General features: G+C 44.5%; 1 protein-coding gene across 1 annotated transcript; it reads right to left on the bottom strand.

Annotated features, from left to right (window-relative positions):
• Positions 1-360: 360 nt before the first annotated feature.
• On the bottom strand, positions 361-19,317 carry DHRS7 (dehydrogenase/reductase 7). The gene is made up of 7 exons (XM_036384957.1): positions 19,153-19,317; positions 13,888-14,040; positions 8,346-8,452; positions 7,815-8,054; positions 2,709-2,831; positions 1,096-1,311; positions 361-572 (listed from the first exon to the last, which is right to left on the bottom strand). Exons 1-7 carry the CDS (start codon positions 19,286-19,288, stop codon positions 537-539), a joined length of 1,011 nt encoding a protein of 336 aa, XP_036240850.1. The 5' UTR covers positions 19,289-19,317; the 3' UTR covers positions 361-536.
• Between the last annotated feature and the right edge of the window lie 986 nt (positions 19,318-20,303).

The following is a 20,303-nucleotide window of genomic DNA, read 5'->3' as shown; positions in this document are numbered from 1 at the left end:
ATGTTGATCACACACAGGGCAGTGTAAGGGCAGCAGAGCTGAGAAAGGGGCCAGAAGGTAAGTCCTGATGTTGTGTCAGAAATGAAAGGATTTAGCCCTGAACACACATTTTGCTCCAGGAACACATCCCAAGCACAGGCCAGACACCCTTGCCCTCTATACCACAGCCTTCTTCTGGTGGGGTTTTGTTAATCAATGTGAATTAAGAATGAAAGTGAGGGAAGCAGGATCCTGGGGTCTATCATTTTAGGCTGCTCACCAGGCATTTACCTGTGTTAGAGAAGTAGCCCAGCCTCTCATGTGTTTCAGTCCTTGTAAGCTTAAAAATTCAGCCTGTGGGAATTTGACATGAAACAGGTGTGTTTAGAAAGAGATTTTTATTTAGTCAAGTATGTCATCAGCTTGGTAGATCTGTCAAGTTACAGGATGACAGAGACATAACAAAACCAAAAAAAAAGCTGTTGTTTGCAGTCATGCAATATGAAAAGTTTCTCAGCCTTAGCCCAAGTACAGCAGGATTTCTTACACACTCGTCCTTACTTCCTCTTCCTTGAATAGGAGGCATCAGCATCCTGGGGAGAGAGGAGATCAAATCAGTATTTCCCCACCCTGTGTTAAAAACAACACTGTGAGTGAAAGACTTCCTTTGAAACAGCTTGTGTCCATGGGCAGTTAGACTGTGAAAACACAAAGTTTTAAGCTGCATGTGCCACCCTTACTTTTCTGTTTCCTGTACTTGATTATTTACTTGAGGTGCTTTTGTGGAGCTGTACTTCAGCTCTCCACGTGTCCCCAGGCTCCTTGGGTGAGACACAGGCTCAGTCACCCTTTCCCTGCTCTCAGAAGAGCTCCTCCAATGGGTCTACAGCCTATTCTTACTGTCATATATGCATTTAATTTCTGTCATTTGGGGTCAATAAATGTACACACTATGGATAACTGCAACACTTTCCATCCCAAAAGTCTTAAGCAATGATCCTGCCCCGCGCATCAGGGCTCTAAGTGTGACTGAGGAGCAACGCAATCCCAACAAACATTCCCACAGCAGAGTGCAACAAGCAAGCAGGGGGGGAGAGGGGCACTCTGCACACTCACAATTCCACTCTTGAAGTTCTGAATCCTCCTCTTGCCCATCCTGTTCATGAGCCACCAGGCCCAGGTGGGCGCGTACTGCCACAGGTAGCACACGGCCAGGTAGGGGTGGTCGCTGATCCAGGCCTCCTTCACGTCGTTGGCCACGCTCACCAGGGTGAGGCGGGCACAGCGATCCGTGGGCATCTTGTGGGACTGGTCCCCGCTGTTCTCGATGGACTGAGGGGGGCACAGAGCAGGGAGGGGTTAGAACTGCAGCCCTGGCACTGACGGAGGGAGGAAAAGGGACACGCTCCATGCCACAGATACATTCCTCCTTGCTTCCCCACAAGAACCCGCCCAGAGACTGGGGAGGGGAACACATCCCTCACTATCCTCTGGTTTTCAGTGTGGGAACACTTTCCACCTTCCTTTTGCTCAAATTTTAACCCTTTTAATTAATACCTCTACTGATGGGTCAAAGGTTAACAAAAATGCATCTCCAAGCTCTATTCTGCTTCAGCAGGGCTTCCACTTGATGGGGATTGTTGAACAAATTCCCCCATCTGCAGCTCCGAGGAATGGGAACTCCCCAGTTCCCAGCTGTGCCTGCCCCATTTTACACTACAAGTTACTCAAGTACCCAAGTGAGTAGGTGAGGTCACATTCCCCATAAACTTAAATATTCCTGCCAGTTCTCTCCATCTCAACCAAGAGAGAAGCAGCCAGCTGTTTTGGAGCAGGGACATCAGCCTGTCTTGTCACTGCATTATGTAGTGAACACAAACCACAGCCCTGTGAACTTGTGCACATTTCACTCAGCAATAACAGGCTACTCTAGCAATCTGTCCTTCCTTTTCACAGGGCAGAAGCAGTCCTGATCTAGATTTGCTCCTCCTCCCTGGTCTTCTGCCACACTGAAATCTGAGGAATGTGTTTTGCAACTTTCACCATTGTTCAAAAAGTACATTTTTTCTTTCACGCAAGTCAGAAGTTTTGCAACACAAAAATCGTTCCAGAACTCGATTCAACAATGGGAGATCCCCTCCCCCTCACTGGTGGGTCATCCTGAGCTTGAAATCGATTGAATTTAGGGCAGATTACAGTTTGATGTATCACAGTAGCAATTTTTGCCAGCTGCTTTGTCAGACAGCCTTTACTAAAAGCCATTGTGCAGTTGGAAGGTTTTGCTTTTCCTCCTGGAACAATCCCTAACAGGAAAGGAATGCACAGCTCGTGTCAGCTGAGCCAGGGCTGTGCCAGCAGCGTCACCCAGCAGGGCACAGCGTGACCAGGGCAAACAAAACCCTACCTGTGCAGCAAGGACAGCACTCCCCAGCAGAACTGTCTCCAGAAAATCCTGGCTTTCCCCCCCAGAACTGCAGCACAGGGGCTGTACAGCACATTTTACTTTACTTGGGTTGTTTGTGTTGGAAGAGAGAAGGAATAGCAATTATCAAACTTGATACCACCAAGAATTACAAGATATACACAGTTCTGCACCACTCAGAGCATTTCTTGGTAAGAAGACGAGGTTAGTGTTTGCAGGGAGGACAAAACCAGACAAAATACCCCACAAAAGGATCACTGGCCCCACAGCAGAAGTTGGGTTTGTCACAGCAGAACTGAGTCCTTACCTTTGCAAGATTCTCAGTAAAGACATTTTGGATGATCTGGGACTGCACAGGCCCTGGGCAGATTTGGATTATGCTTATCTCAGGGTAGTCAGTCAGCTCAGTCCTCAGAGAATTAAAGAACCCCTAGAAGACAAAAATAGAGTTAAATATTCCTTTCCCATGTCTTCTGCAAGGTTTAGCTGATGACATCTTATCATACAAATTTATACTGTAAAGATAACAAGATTCCACTACAAGCAATTCCTTCTATTTTCTTTGACTTTTCACACTCAATGACTAATTTAGGATTTTATCAGCAGTTACAGACATTGATCTATAAACCAGTGAGGAATCCATCCTCATCTGACCAAATACCCAGTAATTTCTCTAAACTACAGCCAAATTCTGCTGTCCCTGTACTGAGGACAAGCCCTACTGTTTGGCAGTGCAAATGCCACCAATCCTAAGTATTGCAATATCATGGAAATTACCTTTTGCAGGTCAATTGCTGTTTGGGGTCACAGTAAAGAATTTATATAGTTTCTATGAAGTAAGTGACACTGGTTTATGTAAGAAAAGGATGAAAATTTTCACATAGCAAAGTCAAAAATGCACCCTGATGCTTCAGGGGGTTAATTTGCAGCACTGAATTTGCTACAGAGTTTGAAATTGTCAGTCACATAGATACAAATCTTATTTCAGCTCAGGAATATGCTACCAGTGGATCCAAGTTAAACTAAAATTACAAAAATTGCAAGTACTTCTTTTCTGTAAGCTAAGAGAATACAAGGTTTTCTGAATCTCTGTAGCAATGCATATTTAGACAGCAACTATTATGGGAAACATGGCCAGTTCAGAAGGGTGCATTGCACCAAAGCTGTGGTCAAGCACTCTGGAGGATGATTTAGCCACCACACCATCATGTCTTATCTTTGGCCTGGCTACCAGCAGCCCCCTGTATCTATTGCAACACATAATTCTGTGTCACAGCAGAGACACAGAGTGAGCACAGGCTGATAAACTTCTCCCACTGTGGTAAAATTTTATCACTTTACTCCCATCCAGCTTGGGAGGAGGGCTGGCTGCCCCAGAGCTCTTCCCTGAGCAGCAACAGAGACTAAAACCAGTCAGATTTGGGCCTGTGGTGACACAGAACCAGCAGCTGGGACAAGCCACCAAAGCTCAGCAAGGAGCAGCACACTCTGACCAACAGCAGGGGCTCCAGTTTCCCAGTGGCTGCTGGCTAATTCCAATTGATGGATTCCATACAGGCTTTGCAGTTCAGTTCCTAAAAACACTGAGCAAGAATTTAAAATTGTGAGTACCCACAGGCCCCAGATCTGGGGCTGGATCTTCACAGCATGTCAGCAAAGCCTGGAGAGGATTAAATCCTAATACTGGAAACTGATGTGCTGCTGGACAGATGGGAATATGCTCCTGGACACCCAACAGTTTTGGTTTAAAAATCCAGGCCCTCCCCTGGTTCCCCCACCCTCGTGTGCACAAGCAGGGCAGTTTTATCCAGCAGTCCAGGCTAATCCTACATCCCAACCTGCACTTTCCCTATCCCCTTCCTTCCCTGAGGGACCCTGAGCCCACTTGTTCCAGAAAATCCCCAAACCCCCAGGTTGTGCAGTGCTGTCACAAAGGTGGGGACTCAGTCCAGCTGAGGACAAAATCACACCTAAAAAGGCACATTAAATCACACCTAAAAAGGCACACTAAATCACACCTAAAAAGGCACACTAAATCACACCTAAAAAGGCACACAAACCCCCACTTGCCCACCACTCCCTGCCCACTGGAGGTGAGGAACAGAACTGGCTCCCATTTTGCCTGAAGGGAACACACTCAAGATGCACTTCCAGGAGTCAGGAAGGTGGAAGAGCATTTGTCTGGGAATGCTGGGATGGAAGGGAAGCCAGAGCATGGCTCAGTCACTTTTGACAAAGCTCCTCCACCTGCTCAGATGCTGGGAGGCTCCTGGGATCCAAGCTGTACCTAAAACTGGGCACTTGAGCAGCCACACAGAGGCACAGAGCAGCAGCAGGCAGCTCCAGGGCACTGCCAGGGCGCCAGGGTGATTCCATTAAAGGCTGCACAGCCTGTAAACATGAAATGCAAGTAGCCAGAGGTGCCAGCAAGCTCCTGGTCCTGCTCTGCAGCCATTCTGCTGTCCCTCATCCTTCCCTCGTGCTGCAGCTCCACCAGACAAGTGGCACAGGCTCACCAGCAACACAGGAGGGCCAGGACACTCACCCACCCTAAATCCTGGCTGAGGCACACTGCCAAAGGCCTCCTGAAAACCAGAATCTCACACAGACTCAGTCCCCTCTGGGGACATGTTTTTTAATTCCAGCACTTATCCCTGATATTCAAAGATAGCTGGTATGAAATTCCTCTGCTTCCTCCCAGAAGAGAAGCTTTAAATTCCTCAGCAAGAAAAATAAGGGCTTCCTCTTATTGAAATTCAGGCAGGGCCAGATCCAGGTTTGGGAGCAGTAGAGGAACTCCAGTGCAAGAGGAAGAACCTGAGTGTTTCCACCAAGCCCAGACTGAAGAAATTCCACTAAAAACCAGACAGTGAACAGAGAGAGGAGCTGCTGCTGCCCAGTCCATGTGCTGAGACAAGTTCCTGATGAAGGAACATTTTGAAGGCCACCATTCCTGATCCATGGCACCAGGCAGATGAATTACAGCTGGGTGAATGGCACAGGAGCTCCATGAGCATCATCCCTCCAGGAGGAAAACTGCACCAGGCAGATGCAGACTCCTGTGGGCTTGACTCATGCTCTTACAGCACTCCCAGCACTGGAATAAAGGGTAATTTCATCAGTAGAACATTGTTATGAAGAATTCCAGTTGGCAGGAATCAAAGCATGATTGTTTCAAGGACAGATTCTAATTCCAGGCAGAATTCCTTCCTTCCTCCTACAACTGCCATTTAAAGGAATTTTTTTAAACCCCAAAAATAAACCCAAACCAAAAAACCAACAAGAAAAAAAAAAAGAAAAAGAAAAAGAAACACAACAAGAAAAAAAAACCACAAGAAAAAAAACCAACAAGAAAAAAAAGCAAGGAAAAAAACCAAGGGAAAAAAAAACCACAAGAAAAAAAAAAACAACAACAAGAAAAAAAACCAAAAAAACCAAAACCAAACAAAACCAAGTAAAAGGAAGGATTTTTTCAAAAACAGGTGTAATTAACTTTGCAGCATTACGTGTGTCAGTTGTGATAGACTTCAAGGCATGAATTAAAAAAAAAATACCAAAACAAGCCAAAAAACACAACAGACAAATCCATGTCAGATGGGCTCACATATTTAATAACTGGTGGCCAAAACACAACCCTCAAGAAGATCTTATAATACAGGACAGGTGGATACATGCTAGGAAACCTGAACAGGAAAAGCACCACTTTTTGCTTTGGCTTATTTTTCCCCTCCCTTCTTCCAGTCTCTCTTTTTGGTCACCATCAGAAATGGGCTACAGGGCTAAGGAATTCTGCCATTCCTACAGAATTCCTTTATCTGAACTGCCCTGGTGAAGTTTGTTCTTTCAAAAAAGTTTTTTCTTGTTTTTGGGAGCTTCATGCCCTCATCTAGCTGTAACTCCAGACTGATCAAACACTCTCAGGCAGAGTATTTCCAAAGCCAATATTGCAAGTCCTGTTTCAACACCTGCAATTAGTCTTTCTAGACTTACTGGGAAAGAAATAAGGAAGGAGGTTGGAGTCTGGCCTAGTTATTGAGTAGAGATAGAAGCTAATAAAGATAGAAGCAGTTCAGTCAGCTTATTTTAATTAATTTTAGTAAACTATCTCTTTAAAGCTTTATCTGTGCTCTCAATCTTAACATGAGATTGAGAATTCTGAGTATTTTTAAAGCAACACATGAATTCCTCGTGCTCTGCAATTAATTAGCCATGCTTAGCCCAGCTGCACCACACCCAAAGATAATTCAACTGAAAGAACATTTAATAAATAAAAGAGCATGAAGGGAAGTCAGGCTTCTGCTCATTGCATTCTTCTAATTTTAATCTACCAGGCTTAACCCAAAAGCTGGCCTGTAATGGGCAATTCCAGCATTGCCACCCCAGGGAAAAGCAGCAGATCTCTCCCCATCACTAACTGAAAATGTTTTTTAGCAGAGATCTGTCACCATATTCTACATCTTATATTTTCAAGAGGCTTTGCAGTGTCAGCCACTTGTTACATTTTTGTTGTTGCTGGTCAAATTGTCAAAAAGATATTGATCCCTTGGCTTAAGCAGTTGTTTGTTCTGTTCACGTGCTGAAATGCAGCAGGGAGTAAGAAGCTGCCAGTTTTTAAACCACCACTGAGCACAGCTGAAGTTTGTTTTACTGACATCAAGATGTACATTAGCAGGAGGCCAAACAGTGGTGAAAGACAAATATGCCCAAACAAATTTACAAGTTAAACAAGAGATTCCTCAATGATACAGGCAGAAAGTTTTCTGAACTCCTCTTTTATGTTTTTCTACTCCAGTGACACTGCTTTCAAAAACTTTTTCCAGGCAATGTTGAGTGCTAAGTGTCAGGCAGAAGGTAACTTCCTATGGCACTGGGAGCTGCCATCTCTTCACACCACAGAAAGACACAACTCTTGGGAAGAGTCTTTCAGCTGCTCCCAGATGGATCAGGAGCTCTCATTTCTCTGAGCAGTCTGCCTTACCACTCACTGCTCTCATTTCACTGTCCTAAAAATCTCCTCAAGTTGTAAAACTCTCACCAGTGACTCTCCCTAAAATAATTGAGAACTTTAGGGCTCTATATACAACAGAATAATGCTCTCATAGAGGTATTCCCTCACCTGAGGCCAGAGGCTGAGGTTTTGTGGAATTTCACACTGATATTTCACCATGTAATGGTTAGAACCAACTAAGCTGGCACTTCCATTCCAGTCAGGGGAAAAAAATCTACAGTGGCAGCTATTTCACATTTCAGAGCAAATTAATTCTAAAGGAACTTCCAGTACCTGAGCATGTTGCTCTATGCTGTGTGAAATTTCAGGTGAGACTTGTGTTTTCTGCACAGAACAAACCCCTCTGCGGCAGCACTGGCACTGGTCCTCTTAATTAACTTAATTAACTTCCAGCCTGTAACTCACCTGCAGCGCGTGCTTGCTGGCACAGTAGCCGGTGGCAAGAGGAGCTCCCATGATGCCCATCACACTGCTGACAGTGACAATCTTCCCTTTCTTCCTCTGGATCATGTGGTTCAGGACATACTTCGTCAGGGAGATGGTGCCCAGGTAGTTGAGCTCAATGATGGCATTGTAGACATCCAGGTTGGTGTCCACGAACAAGGAGCGCTGTGAGCGCCCACCATTGTTGACCAGAACATCAATCTCCAGAGAGATGAGAGGATAAATTAATATAAACACAATTCCCTTTAATATTTGTGCTTCCTCAGGCAATTCAGTTCAGTTTAGTCCTTGGGAAGGACCAGTGATTATTTGTTTGTTGCTGAAAACCAGAAGCAAGCAAGAGAAGGGATAAAAATGCAGGTACTTTTTGGGCAAGTTTAATGCTGAAGAAAGGTGTAGACACTTCTGAATTTATCATACAGTGACATATGAGCATAAATGCAGGTGCAGGAGACAAAGAAATAAAAGTTTAACCCCAGAAGCACATCTTACCTTGCCAAAGTGCTTGAGCACACTGTTGGTGGCAGCTTCATGAGAGGATCTGTCAGTCAGGTCGAGACGCAGAACTAGGATATCATTTTCACTCAGGCTGCTAATCTCTAAAAAACAACCATAAGGGAATGGGAGCTGATAAGATTCCCAAAGTCAGAACTGTGGGAAACATAATATGCTTTTCAACACCACATTTTCACAAAGAAGACACCAAGAAACCATAACATCAAGCTGGAAATAAAATGCTTGCTTTGTTTTCATTTTGACCCCCACACAGAATCTATTTTTAATCTGTTCCTGCCAAATGTTTTTTTCCACTATGTTTTTGTATTTGAAAAGCCTGACTTTATAAACAGGCTTTGTAGCACAATACAGAAGTTTCACTTCTCCAAATAAATTGCAATAGTTAGGAGTAAAATCCAGCTGAAACTTTTCACTGGGGGATTCAGAAGCATATTGGGGGCCCTGACAGGGATGTCAACAGGTCAAGCATGTTTATTCCTGACAACAGGACTTGTACAATTCACACCCAAAACACAGCATACAAACCTGAGCAGCTATGAGGTAAAGCCTATAGAAGCTGAATTTTGGGGATTTTTTGGGAGGAGGTAAATGGCTTTTGTTTAACTGACAGCTTTTAACATATCCATGCCCTGAAATAAAAGTCAGCTGCCATCAAGTTCCAGCCTTTTTGTCACGTTTTTCCCCCACTGTCTCTTCAGAACAACTGACCTTTTCCACAGAAGGCATTTCTTGAGCAGTGATTTGTTACCCTGGGGTTTTGGGGCAGATGACTCACAAAAACAAAATCTTCATCATTTCAAGCTTTTTTTAAACTACATCTAACAAGAATTTTTACATGATTTCTATTACTTTGTTAGGGCTAATTTTTTTCCTAAATCAATTCCTAACCACATCTAGGTGTGGCTGCTCCCCTTTAAGCAGCTTCCCTCTTCAGAGCCCCAAGCTTTGACTTTTTAATTACTACTTCTTGCAAATAGAGAGCAAGTTGAACTTTGTCTTAACAGTGATATAGAAATAAAGAGGTTACTTAAACCCACAAGTTGCCTCTGTTCAAAGGTCATTAGTATTTTAGCCACTGGTTAAATAAATAAATAATAAACCAAACTGTCTGGCTTAATGTTAGCAATGTTTCCATTTATTGCTCCCTCCAACGGCTCCATGTGCATTTTCTCCTCCATTTCTTCCAGAAATACAGCAGTAAAATGTAGTTGAAGCTGCCCTCTCAGGGGCACACCTCTGCCTGTGCTGCCTGAAGCAGATTGGCACAGCTGGCACCTGCTGGGGTGTGGATATTTCTGCCATGGGTTAACAAGACCACAGGGCCAGCCCAGCCACAAAATCTACACAGGGGAGAAAGGAAAGAGCAGAGCAAGAGACACAGGCTGCTGGTAAGGAAGGAAGTGCTCTTTTATAAGATGTTAGAAACGTCTGACATCAGGAAACTTTAAACCAGAAACCTTGAACAGGATTTCCACATTCAAACTGTGCATCTCCAGCAGCTTCCTTAGTTCTTTCTAGGGGGAGGGGTCCTTAATTCAGGCACTCCTCAGACAGCTTTTACAAAAACCATTCCTGTTACCCTTTTCTGAACCCCTTCTCCCATTCACTGTGCCATTGTTTTTCTGGCTGATGACCAGCACTGTGCCTGGTGCAGAAGGTCCCAATTTCTGCACTGCCAGAATGGTGCTCCTCGTTGCTTTTACCTACAAACCCTAATATTCCACTGCTCCTCTTGCCTGCTGCCAAAGTGAGGTTTTTAAGGGAACAATTATGAAATACAGAAAAAACACTTGGTCCCCAGTGGGAGACCTTAATTTAAAGTTCATTGCTTGGATTTCAGATCAGCAACTCTTTTCAATACATGTTAATCCCAGGCAGCAGTTTCTCATAACATGATAAACACCATAGCTCAGTGTAGTATTTTCCAGCTCTTCTGCATTTCCTCTTCTTTCTTTTCTTTCTCCCTTGTATAAATGCCCTTCAACAGAGGCTGAGCTTTCAGCAGGGGCTAATCAACATGACCTCTTGGGGTCCATTTCAACCTCAATTACTGTATAATTCTTGAACTTATAGGTTGCCTGTCACTCATTTGGCCTATCCATAATTAAATCATATTTGACCTTTGCCAAACAGAGAAACATCTCCTCCTACTTTTTTTTTCTTTTTAGGGTTTTTGAGAGAGAACAGCCTACAACATTTCTGAGAAAAGAAAGAGTGGTTGGGGGAAATAGAGAAGCCTCTTGCAGGAGCTGAGTGAGTTATACAAGTTGTTTTCTCTCCCTCATGTCCAAGTGCAGTGAAGTGTTGAATTGGCATATGCATGACTCAACAGGGATTACCTCTCCCTCACTCTCTCTTTCTCCCCCTCAGCTTTTAAGCAGTGTAGAATGCACAAACCTGTACCACAGGGTGGTGTCACTAAACTTTGAACAAGATATATGTGCTTGTTTCTGACACAGCTCAGTTGCTGCAGTGTCCAACCTCTTCAGCGGGCGTGTTGCAGCACATGAGCTCCAGTTATGCCCCATAAATCAGCCAAATTCACACTGATGTTGCACATTGCTGCTCAGGCTTCACCCACCCCACTCAAACCTTACAGGACAGTCCTGAACTCAGCTGCCAAGAGAAAACATGCAGGTGGAAGCAGACACAGGCCACCCAGGAAGCACATGGACAAGCATGCAGAGATGGAATCAGGGAGAGCAACACCCAGGCGGAGCTGAAACTGAAATTTCCACTGGAGTTGAGGAACGTGAAAGGCAGCAAAGGCTTCTCAGGTGCAACAGCAACAAAAGGGAGGCCAAAGACAGGGTGAGCTCACAGCTGGACAGGGATGGTGAGGAAGAAATGAAATGCACAGAAAAACCTGAGGTACTCAATGCCTTCTTTGCCCCAGTCTTCTCTGGCAAGATCTCCTTTCAGGTCTCCCACACTCCTGAGGCTACACTCTGGGGAAAGAAACACTACCAGAGTCAGACAAATTAGGGACAAAATGCACCTACAAGGAGGGCAAAATCTGCATCTGTGATTTACAAGAGCTGACCAATGTCCCTCCTTTTTGGAATTTTCTAAGTGGAGTAGCACCCCAGGGACAGCAAGAAAACAAATGCCACAAAGCCTAACCTCAGTCCTTGGGAAAATGACATGGCAATTCCTCCTGAAAGCAATTTCCAAGGAAGCGGAGGACAAGAAGGTGTGTGGGAAAACCCACCGTGGATTTAGCATGGCCATATACTGCCTGACCAACTCAATTGCTTTTTGTGATCAGCTGTGGCATCCCTCCATGATCAATATGTTGGAATATCTTTGCTAATGACCCAGATGATGGGAAAAAAAACTACAGATTTTCATAAAATTTTGATTTAACATCAAGTTCAGAGGAGCAGTCCTGCTGCAGGGCTGGACTGCCATGCAGAGGCACCTTAACAAGTTCAAAGAATAGTTTGACAAACCTCATTAAGCTCCATTAATTAAAATGCAGATTTTCACACCTATGACAGGACATAGAAGCTGGCTGTAGAAAACAGGAACTATCACAGAATAGTTTAGGTTGGAAGGGACCTTAAATGTGACCTCATTCTAAACCCCTGCCATGGAGGGGGACACCTTCCACTAGGCTAGGTTGCTCAAAGAATCATCCATCCTGGCCTTGGATGCTGCCAGGGATGGCACAGCCACTTTGGGTAACCTGTCCCAGGGCCTCACCAGCCTCAAAAGAAAGAATTTCTTCCAAATATCTAATCCAAACCTGGTTTCTGTCAGTTTAAAGCCATTCCCCCTTGTCCTGTCACTTCCTGCCCTGGTTATGTTCCTGTGTCACTGAAGAGTTTCCAATATTCCTACTAATCAGACCTCCAGTTAAAGCAAAGTTCATGAGCAAACACTTGCAAAGCACAGGGCTAAATAAGACTTCCAAGGATATGTGTGGCACAGATCAGGCATTCACAGGGCCAGTGGAAGTTGGCAGAGGCAGAAATCTTTCACTATAGGACACGAAATAACACGATGCACACACAGCTCTCCCAAGGTAAAGAGCACTTTTAATTTCTGACTCCAACATTTATAGTTTTCCAAAAGTGACAGTGGATTGGAGGGTGACAGTGCCACCTCTCCAATGACACTGGACAAACCAACAGTCCATCAAATTTCTCCTCCTCCATAAAAGAATGCAAAACAATAAGTTATTTACAGAAAGTGTGTGAGAAAGTTTGTTACAAGAATGTAAACATCAGAAGGCTTAGAAAAACTTAAAAAAATCAGGGCAACAGAAATCATCTCAGATAAATCAATGCTCTTAGCCCACATGACTTGAAATAGTATTTCTGAATATTCCTTAGCACATCCCACAGGTATTTCCTGAAAGTGCCCATCCAGGATTGCAGCTGCTGCCAGCCTGCCTCATGTCATCAATTTTGCAATCACAACAAACAGCCATGGACGCAAACGGCGTTGCAGATTTCTGCTGACCATTGCATCACACAGCACTGGGATTTTGTCACAATTGCCACTTCACCACACTGTCATCACATGTCCCCTGCCTCTTTTTAAAGATCAGACTCTTCAGGTGACTGCTTTTTGGAGCCCTCAGAAAATAAAACCAGGATAAAAGGAGTTGTGCATTTTTGAAAGTTCCTTGAAAGCTTTTCTGAGTAGGCTGCTGCAACTTTCAGCTTTCTAGACATGTCTAGGTGCTAATCCAAGAAAAACATCTGATTATTCTCTAGCACACATTCCAAGTAGACTGTGGACATTCTGTCAACATTGCTAAGACTGAACTCTTGGTGTGATAACACATTCCACATAAAATACTACATCCTGAGCTATAGAGGATAAATAGTCTGAAAAAATGCATAATGTTAATCATGTTCAAACCCTCTATCTATCAGTGTGAATTAACTGCCTATTCCTCTTGCTGCCAAGCCAGAAAACAGGAGGGAAAAAGAGAAACAGGAGGAATGAAGCCAGATCATTGAGTCATCAGGCGTATGAAAACTAACTGGAAGATAACTGGAATAGTTAAAAATTTTGCTCCACTATTTTTCTTCTTGATTACAGGAGATCCTCCTTCTTCCACATTCTTAGAACAACTTTTTCTGAACATTTTTATTAGTCTTTTCCAAAGAGCAAAGTCAGTTTTCTCTCTGCCTGTAACATGCACAAACCTGAAGAAAGAATATTTCTTAGCAGCAAGCAGCTAGGTGGTTTGGTTCTTTACAGGATGGTACCCCTGGGATTGTTTCCTCCATTCCCCACAGTCTTTATTCCATTTCTTAATTTAATACCTTACAAGAGCACTTGCAACTGATAATGAGATTTTTAGGTAGCAGTGCCTTATGTAGGAAGTTGAAATGCATGTCTATACAAAGGCTTCTCACTCTCCAAAAAGAAGATACCAGCTCTGTACAAAGTTGAATTTCCTCACTAAATTTATTCTGGTGATATGTGGGTTAGTGTTCCTGTGGCAATTCCAGCCCAGCCAGGGTGGAACTGCTGGCATGGAGTGCCAAGTTGTACTTACGAAGGCATTTCTTTTTCACTCTCTGCAGCTCATCCTCCCTCCTGGCAGAGATGGCAAGCAAGGCTCCCAGCTTTGCCAGCTGGTAAGACAGCTCTTCTCCGATGCCACTCGAGGCTCCCGTCACCCAGACAACCTTGCCACGCAGTTCATGTTCTAGCAAAAGAACCAAGACAGCAGTTCACACATTGCCAATGCTAGGATAAGCATCTAACTCACTGCAGGGGTGGAATCTGGTGCTGTTTTTAAGAAATATGCTCATTTTGGGGGGTATTACAGAATGCTGACTTCTTTATGTTTTAGTCACATGCAGTTGTGAAATTGTTCATAGTTGTTCTGTTGCCATTTGAACTTTGTTCCAAGGCTGATCTGAATAAACACGAGTTATTTACCTGAGGGAAGGAATCTGATTGCATTTCTGCAGGCCATCCACACATAAAAATTCCACTAACCTCATCAAAAACCGTTTCAGAGAAAAAGGGGAAAGAAAATTCTTGGAATTGACAGGAAACAGTTACTGTACTGCAAATACAAACAAAAGCCTAAGCAATTCTTTCCAAATAATGTTTCATCCCAAAAAATGTTCCAGGGTAATTGCTGACTGAGTAAAATTCTCTGAACAGAAAGACAGCTAATCACAAAAAATGGGTTTCCATCCTCTTTGTTTAGGATCTGCTGCAGGTTAGCTCCTGCACTGGCCAGGGCACAGTACACAGAGTTCCCAAGGTGTAAATTCACACCTGGATTCCCCAGCTCCTGCCCTGACACGCTTTTTTAACCTGCAGTAAAATTAAGAGCATCTTGCTCTGTTCACAGCTCTGCTGATAATGCCTGTTCCCACTTGTCTACAACCATCCCCACTCCATGGTACACCTGGGCACTGGGAAAAGCCTTTGCCCTCCAGACCTACATCCAAAATCATCCAATACCACAGATGGCTGAAAAATCACTCAGTTAATTCCAGAACATGATTAAGGGATGAAAGATCACAAGTGTCAGAGCGCTTTCCAGAAGGAATCATTGCCTGACACGTGTCTGTGTTCCTCAAGATCAGCCACAGTGAATATCAGTCTTGGGGAAAATCTGACTCACTCAGAGCACTGCTGACAGGAGCTCTTCCCTCTGTTTCTCAAGTTTGTGCATTCCAACATCTAGCCAACCAAGAAAGATTTCAAGGCATAATTTAAATATCAGAGCCAAATGCAGTTCCTGAGACTTAAAGCCAGTTCCATTCTGAAAAGGCTCAGAGTAGCATTTTTCAGCTCACTGAAATTTAAGCACTAATTTAATTTAGAAAAAAATACTCTTTTTCACTGTGGCTGACACTGCTTCTAGTTCCTGCTCTCTCCAGTCATCAGTTCCTGGTTCTCTCTACACCACACTGTGTTTCAAATTTCTACTTTTGGAGTCCTAATGACACAAATCCCACAAAGAGACCAGCACCAAAACCCTTCAGACAAAAGCAGTGAGCACTCAAAACTGGCTGTCAGAGCTCAGCTTGACTTTGTGGGGCTGGCAGTAAGTATTATTTGTCTTCTCTTAAGCTGACTGCATTTCAGCCAAAAAAATCCCTCCTAAACCCAGGCTTTTGTGGCTTGGGGTTGTTTGGAGTTTCTTGTTTCTAAAAACACTAACAACAGCAGCAGGAGTCACTTCCCAAGGGAGAGATGTATTCTAAGGTTATGAACTAGGGATGTGGAAAGAGATTCTGTTGAAGTTGCAGAAATATCCACTGTGTTCATCATTAGAACAAATGGCTGTAGTCTGTAAAGGTTATCCACACCCTTTCCCTACAGTTTTATTCCAACATATTCCAAATTTATTGAATTAAACACAATAAACTCGGGAGTTTGCCTCTCCTACAACATTTTTTTCCTGAAAACCCAGGCAGACAAACACTACACAAACAAAACACATGAATGTCATTTCAAAACAACACATGAATGTAATTTCAGCCCTGCTTACCACACTCATTCCTCTTGCTACTGAAAACAAATGGGCTTCCTCCTCCTACCACTTAGTTTCCCTGTTCCCAACCTGTCTTGGGCAGCTTCTCAGCAGTTATTCAGGATCTTGTTCTGTGAACAGAATAATTAACTGAGATAAGGAGAGTTTTCCCACCAATTCCCCAGAGCTGATCTTTACCGAGCACTGAGCTGCTGAGAGTTAACACAATGGGAAATCTCAAATGCTGGTGGTGCAGAACCAGTACCAAACCATCAACTTTGCTCCAGAATAAATGTCCTGTTGTTGCTGGAACTAAGTTTAAAAATTAACCATGCCAAATTAAAAAATAAAAGTAGGTTATGCCATTACTAACCATTAACTACTGTGCTACAAGCATAACAAATGAGAGCCTGAACTGACTAGCACTGCAAGTAACCCAAAAAGTTGGGTTGTAGTTCTGCTTAGAGTTTTTCCCAACATTTCATAGCTCTTATAGCACAAGGTTGCCAGGTCATTACTTTCAGGAAAATTATTAGAAGTGGAGAAGTTTAAAACAGAACATCTACCCCAGAGCCCTAAAGGATCATAGCATTATTCCTAAATTTAAGAGCAGGGCTTTCAGACATGGAAGGTTCATGTTCATGGAAGGTTCACCCTTAGCTTGATAATATTAAGCTGCCTGTGAAAAGCACAGGGTTTAGGGTGACTTCTGTGCACTCAGAAAAACACAACACAGAAGGAAAGGCATCCAGCACCCAAAAATCCTTCTGTCCTGATCACACACGTATTCAGAGGATGGGAAGCAATCCAGCACCTGCCAATGAATAAATCCAAAAGTCAAATTTCCCTATAAAATTGGATCACTGGATTGGAACAAGTCTTACCTATATTAAGGCCTTTCTTTGTAATTATAATTTATAGCACAAGAAACACAGGAGATCAGTCCACTTTCTGCTAAATACATTCATCTCCAAGAACTTCAACACCCATAATAATGTTGTAGAAGTGATAACACAAAATAGTGACTGCAAGAGTGATAGCTCTAACAACACCTTTAATTAAAAATTAAGGGATCCACACATTATTTACCTAGGCATCCTACACTACATGCACAATATGGGGAGAAGGAAAAGGGAGAAGTTATTTGATGAAACAACTTTTCTATGTTTGTCTCTTCTGTTTTCCTGCCTGGTTTGTTAAATGGTACCATTTCAGTTAAATATTTTACTTAATAACAAGCACAGAGGCTGGGGGGAAAGGGGAGGTGGCCAAAACACAGCTGACCTCTTATGTTGACGAATTTTTGCCTGATTTTTTTATATTACATGTTAAAACAACCCCACCATAAAATTACACTACACTGGTCTTTGCATGTGAATTTTTAGACTACTTAAAGGGTTTCCAGGCCTTCAGTAATTCTGAAGGCTACATTCAAATAACACTTTGTCTGCCCAAGAGAGCTCCTAGATCTTGATGCATATTGCACATAGATCCTTCAGGACAAAACCTCAATTCTGCTTGTATTAGTCAAGAAGTCAAGATTTATCTTACTTCTCTGCCCTGATTCTTTCCATGCTCTTTATGAAGTCCATACACTAAGGTTTTTTGCAGTTTTGTTACAGCAAGGGAATGTTCTGATGGAGTTGATAAAGAGTTTGGGTTGAGTACCTAAGCAGCTGAGAGATTGTTCACACTGATTTAAATGCAGTATTTCTTAGAGCTTTATTACTTGTGCTAGTCCATCTAATGGAGAACAGAAAAGGATGCACACTTGCAGGAAACTTCTACTGAGAGCAGGAGACAAGGATGCCTCAAGTTTGTTCTACTCTTCTCTCCAGCTGTTCCTCACACCAAACTTCACCTGCAGCACCATCCCCTAAGGAACCATGGTCCCAAGCTCAAACCTTCACTCCACCACTCCTGGTCCACCTTCATTCCATGCAGTCCCTTCTCCCTATCTCAACCCTACAACCCATTTCAGTTCCCACATGGGATATTCAGTTTCAGTTCCCACATGGGATATCTTATAAGTGCCTCTCATCCCACCTTCTGTCCCCAGTCTCCACCTAAAGCACCCACAGCCAGCAGCCCACAGCAGGCACAGATCACCCCAGCAGGCTAAACCAAGGGGGGATATTCACAAATTTGTGCCTTTTCTGACCAAGAGCTAGAAGCAAACAAAACCTGTGATTTCTAGGTTTTGTTTAGGTTTCTAGGTCCAGAAATAGGGAGACTCGCAGTCAGAATAGAAAGCTCAACGGGAGCAAGAACTGAAAGTGCCTGTCTGACAATGTTTCACTGAACTTTTGTCCCCCAGGTGAGCATGGCAGCACCTTTCAGAGATGCAGGGACAGTCCCCATCAGCATCCCGTGCCGGGGCTGCTCCCTGGAGCCGTTCAGAGCACAATCCACAGAACAGGAAACCCTGTCAGCCCCAGCATTAACCATATTCATGCTTACTTCACTGCCCACAGCCCTGGGAAAGCAATATCAGCTTGAAGATCGCAGAACAGGCTGGAGCAGCAGCTAAATAGGCTCCAAAGCCACTCATCCCGGCCACAGGGGCCAGGCACCCCATCCCTTCCCCAGCCTTCCTCCCACACTGTCCCTGTGCTCAGCTGCCCCGTGGGGCCCTGCCAGGACTGGGAACCTGCCCAGAAACTGCAAAACAAACAGTTCTGGCCCAAAGGAACCAGCCCTCGACCCACGGAGCTCCCGAAGTGACTTTTTGGGAGCCGCTTGGCCAGCACGAGGGGCACCACGCACCTTTATCTTTCAGAGATAAACAAAACTCTACAACTTTTGTGAAGCTGGTATGTTTATTACCGCACTGGACGCATGTGGGAATCGTTTCTTTAAAATGACATGTGTACTTCTGGGAACATCGGGTCCTTTATTTTATCTTCTTCTCAAATACATATGCATACAATTTCACAACAGGCTCATACATACGAATTTTGCGTGACGTTTGTCAGTAGTTTTTTCTTTCTTTCAGAAAGAATTCTTAGGTCAGGTTGACCTGCTCTCACGGCAGTTTCTGTCTCTATCTCTCCCTTCCTTATCTCTGTCTTTCACTGAAGCAGCTTCTCTGAGCTCAGCCTTTTTGCAGTCAGACTACACAGCAAGCTGCATACTTAACTTAAAGATGTACATTCTACCTAAATTAAAACGGATTTCTACCTTAGAGAATGCCTACTCTGCCTCACTTTATCCAGGAAAATTACACTTTCGGAGTATATTTATGGACAACCCCACGGGACAGCCGATGCCACCAGCACCGCTGTGCTCCCCGCCACCCCCTTTCCGAGCGGGTGACATTACCTGGCTTCTTCCCCCACCTCTCGGCCCAGAGCAGCGTGAGGTCCCCGTCGGCCCTCAGCCATCGCAGCAGCTGCACCAGCAGCGCCAGGAGGGCCCCTCCGGCCAGCGCCAGGCACAGCGCGCAGCCCCACGCCATGGCCAGCGCACCGCGGCCCACCCTCACGGCGCCCCTTTATCGGGAGCCGCCCCGCTGCCCGCAGCCAGCGCCGGCCTCCTCCCCTCCTCCCCGCCTCCCTCCCTCCCTTCCCTTCCAGCCCCGTCCCTCCCTTCCCCGTCGCTCCCCGCCGGGCCCCGCGGCCGCCAAGGCTGCGGCGATAAGCGCGGGCTCCGTGGGGCACAGGCCGAGCGTGCCGCCGGGGGTCAAGGCCGGGCTCTGGGAGCGGAACCGCTTTGTTTCCCCTCCTGGCCGTGCCCCCAGGGCTGCCCGACCTTTCCCCGCTGCCCACCGCACGTCCCGGGCAGCGGGATAGCATCCAGGGCTTGGCTTCGGTGTGCAGAGACCGAACGCTGCTCCGAGAATAAAAACCAGTTTCCCGTTTTCCTCCTGGCTGTGCCTGCGAGACACCGGCGATTCCTTTTCTCTCTGGAGCTCTCCGAGGGCTTCCAGTCCAGCTGCAGTCACCTCCAGCCCCTGTAACCCCCCGCCCAGTCCCAGGCGTATTTGTTTTGGTTTAGGGTAAATTTTGGAGAGAACTTTTTAAAGGGGTTTTTTTTTAGGAAATGTGAAAATGCATGTATTTTATGATTGGCTTTTCGCAAAATTAAAATGAATATTAGATGTGTTGTGTTAGAAAGTAATGCTGTATTAATTCTCTTAAGTACTGTGTTAAATATAGCTTTAGGTTATAAAAAAATGTTAAAATAGAAACTATGCTATGTAGGACACTTTTTTTTAAAGAAAGGACTCACAGCGAGATGGCAGCCACAGGACACCTGAATCTTTCAGAGAAAAAGAATTTATTGCTCCATTATCAGGAGAAACGAACTTCTTCCCACCTCAAAGGCGCTGTTAGGATTCAGAGGAAGAAGTTGAGATGACCAGACAGAATCCTGTGTTTGAATGGAATTTAAGCATCATGTATGAGGTGTATGAATATGCAACAGGCTGTTGTTTTTAAGGGTTAATCCTCTGTTAACAGTGGGTCCTTTTT

Source organism: Molothrus ater, chromosome 6 (assembly GCF_012460135.2).
Source record: "Molothrus ater isolate BHLD 08-10-18 breed brown headed cowbird chromosome 6, BPBGC_Mater_1.1, whole genome shotgun sequence".
NCBI lineage: Eukaryota > Metazoa > Chordata > Aves > Passeriformes > Icteridae > Molothrus > Molothrus ater.
Note: the sequence above shows the minus strand (reverse complement) of the source record. Positions and strands in the feature narration are given on the sequence as shown.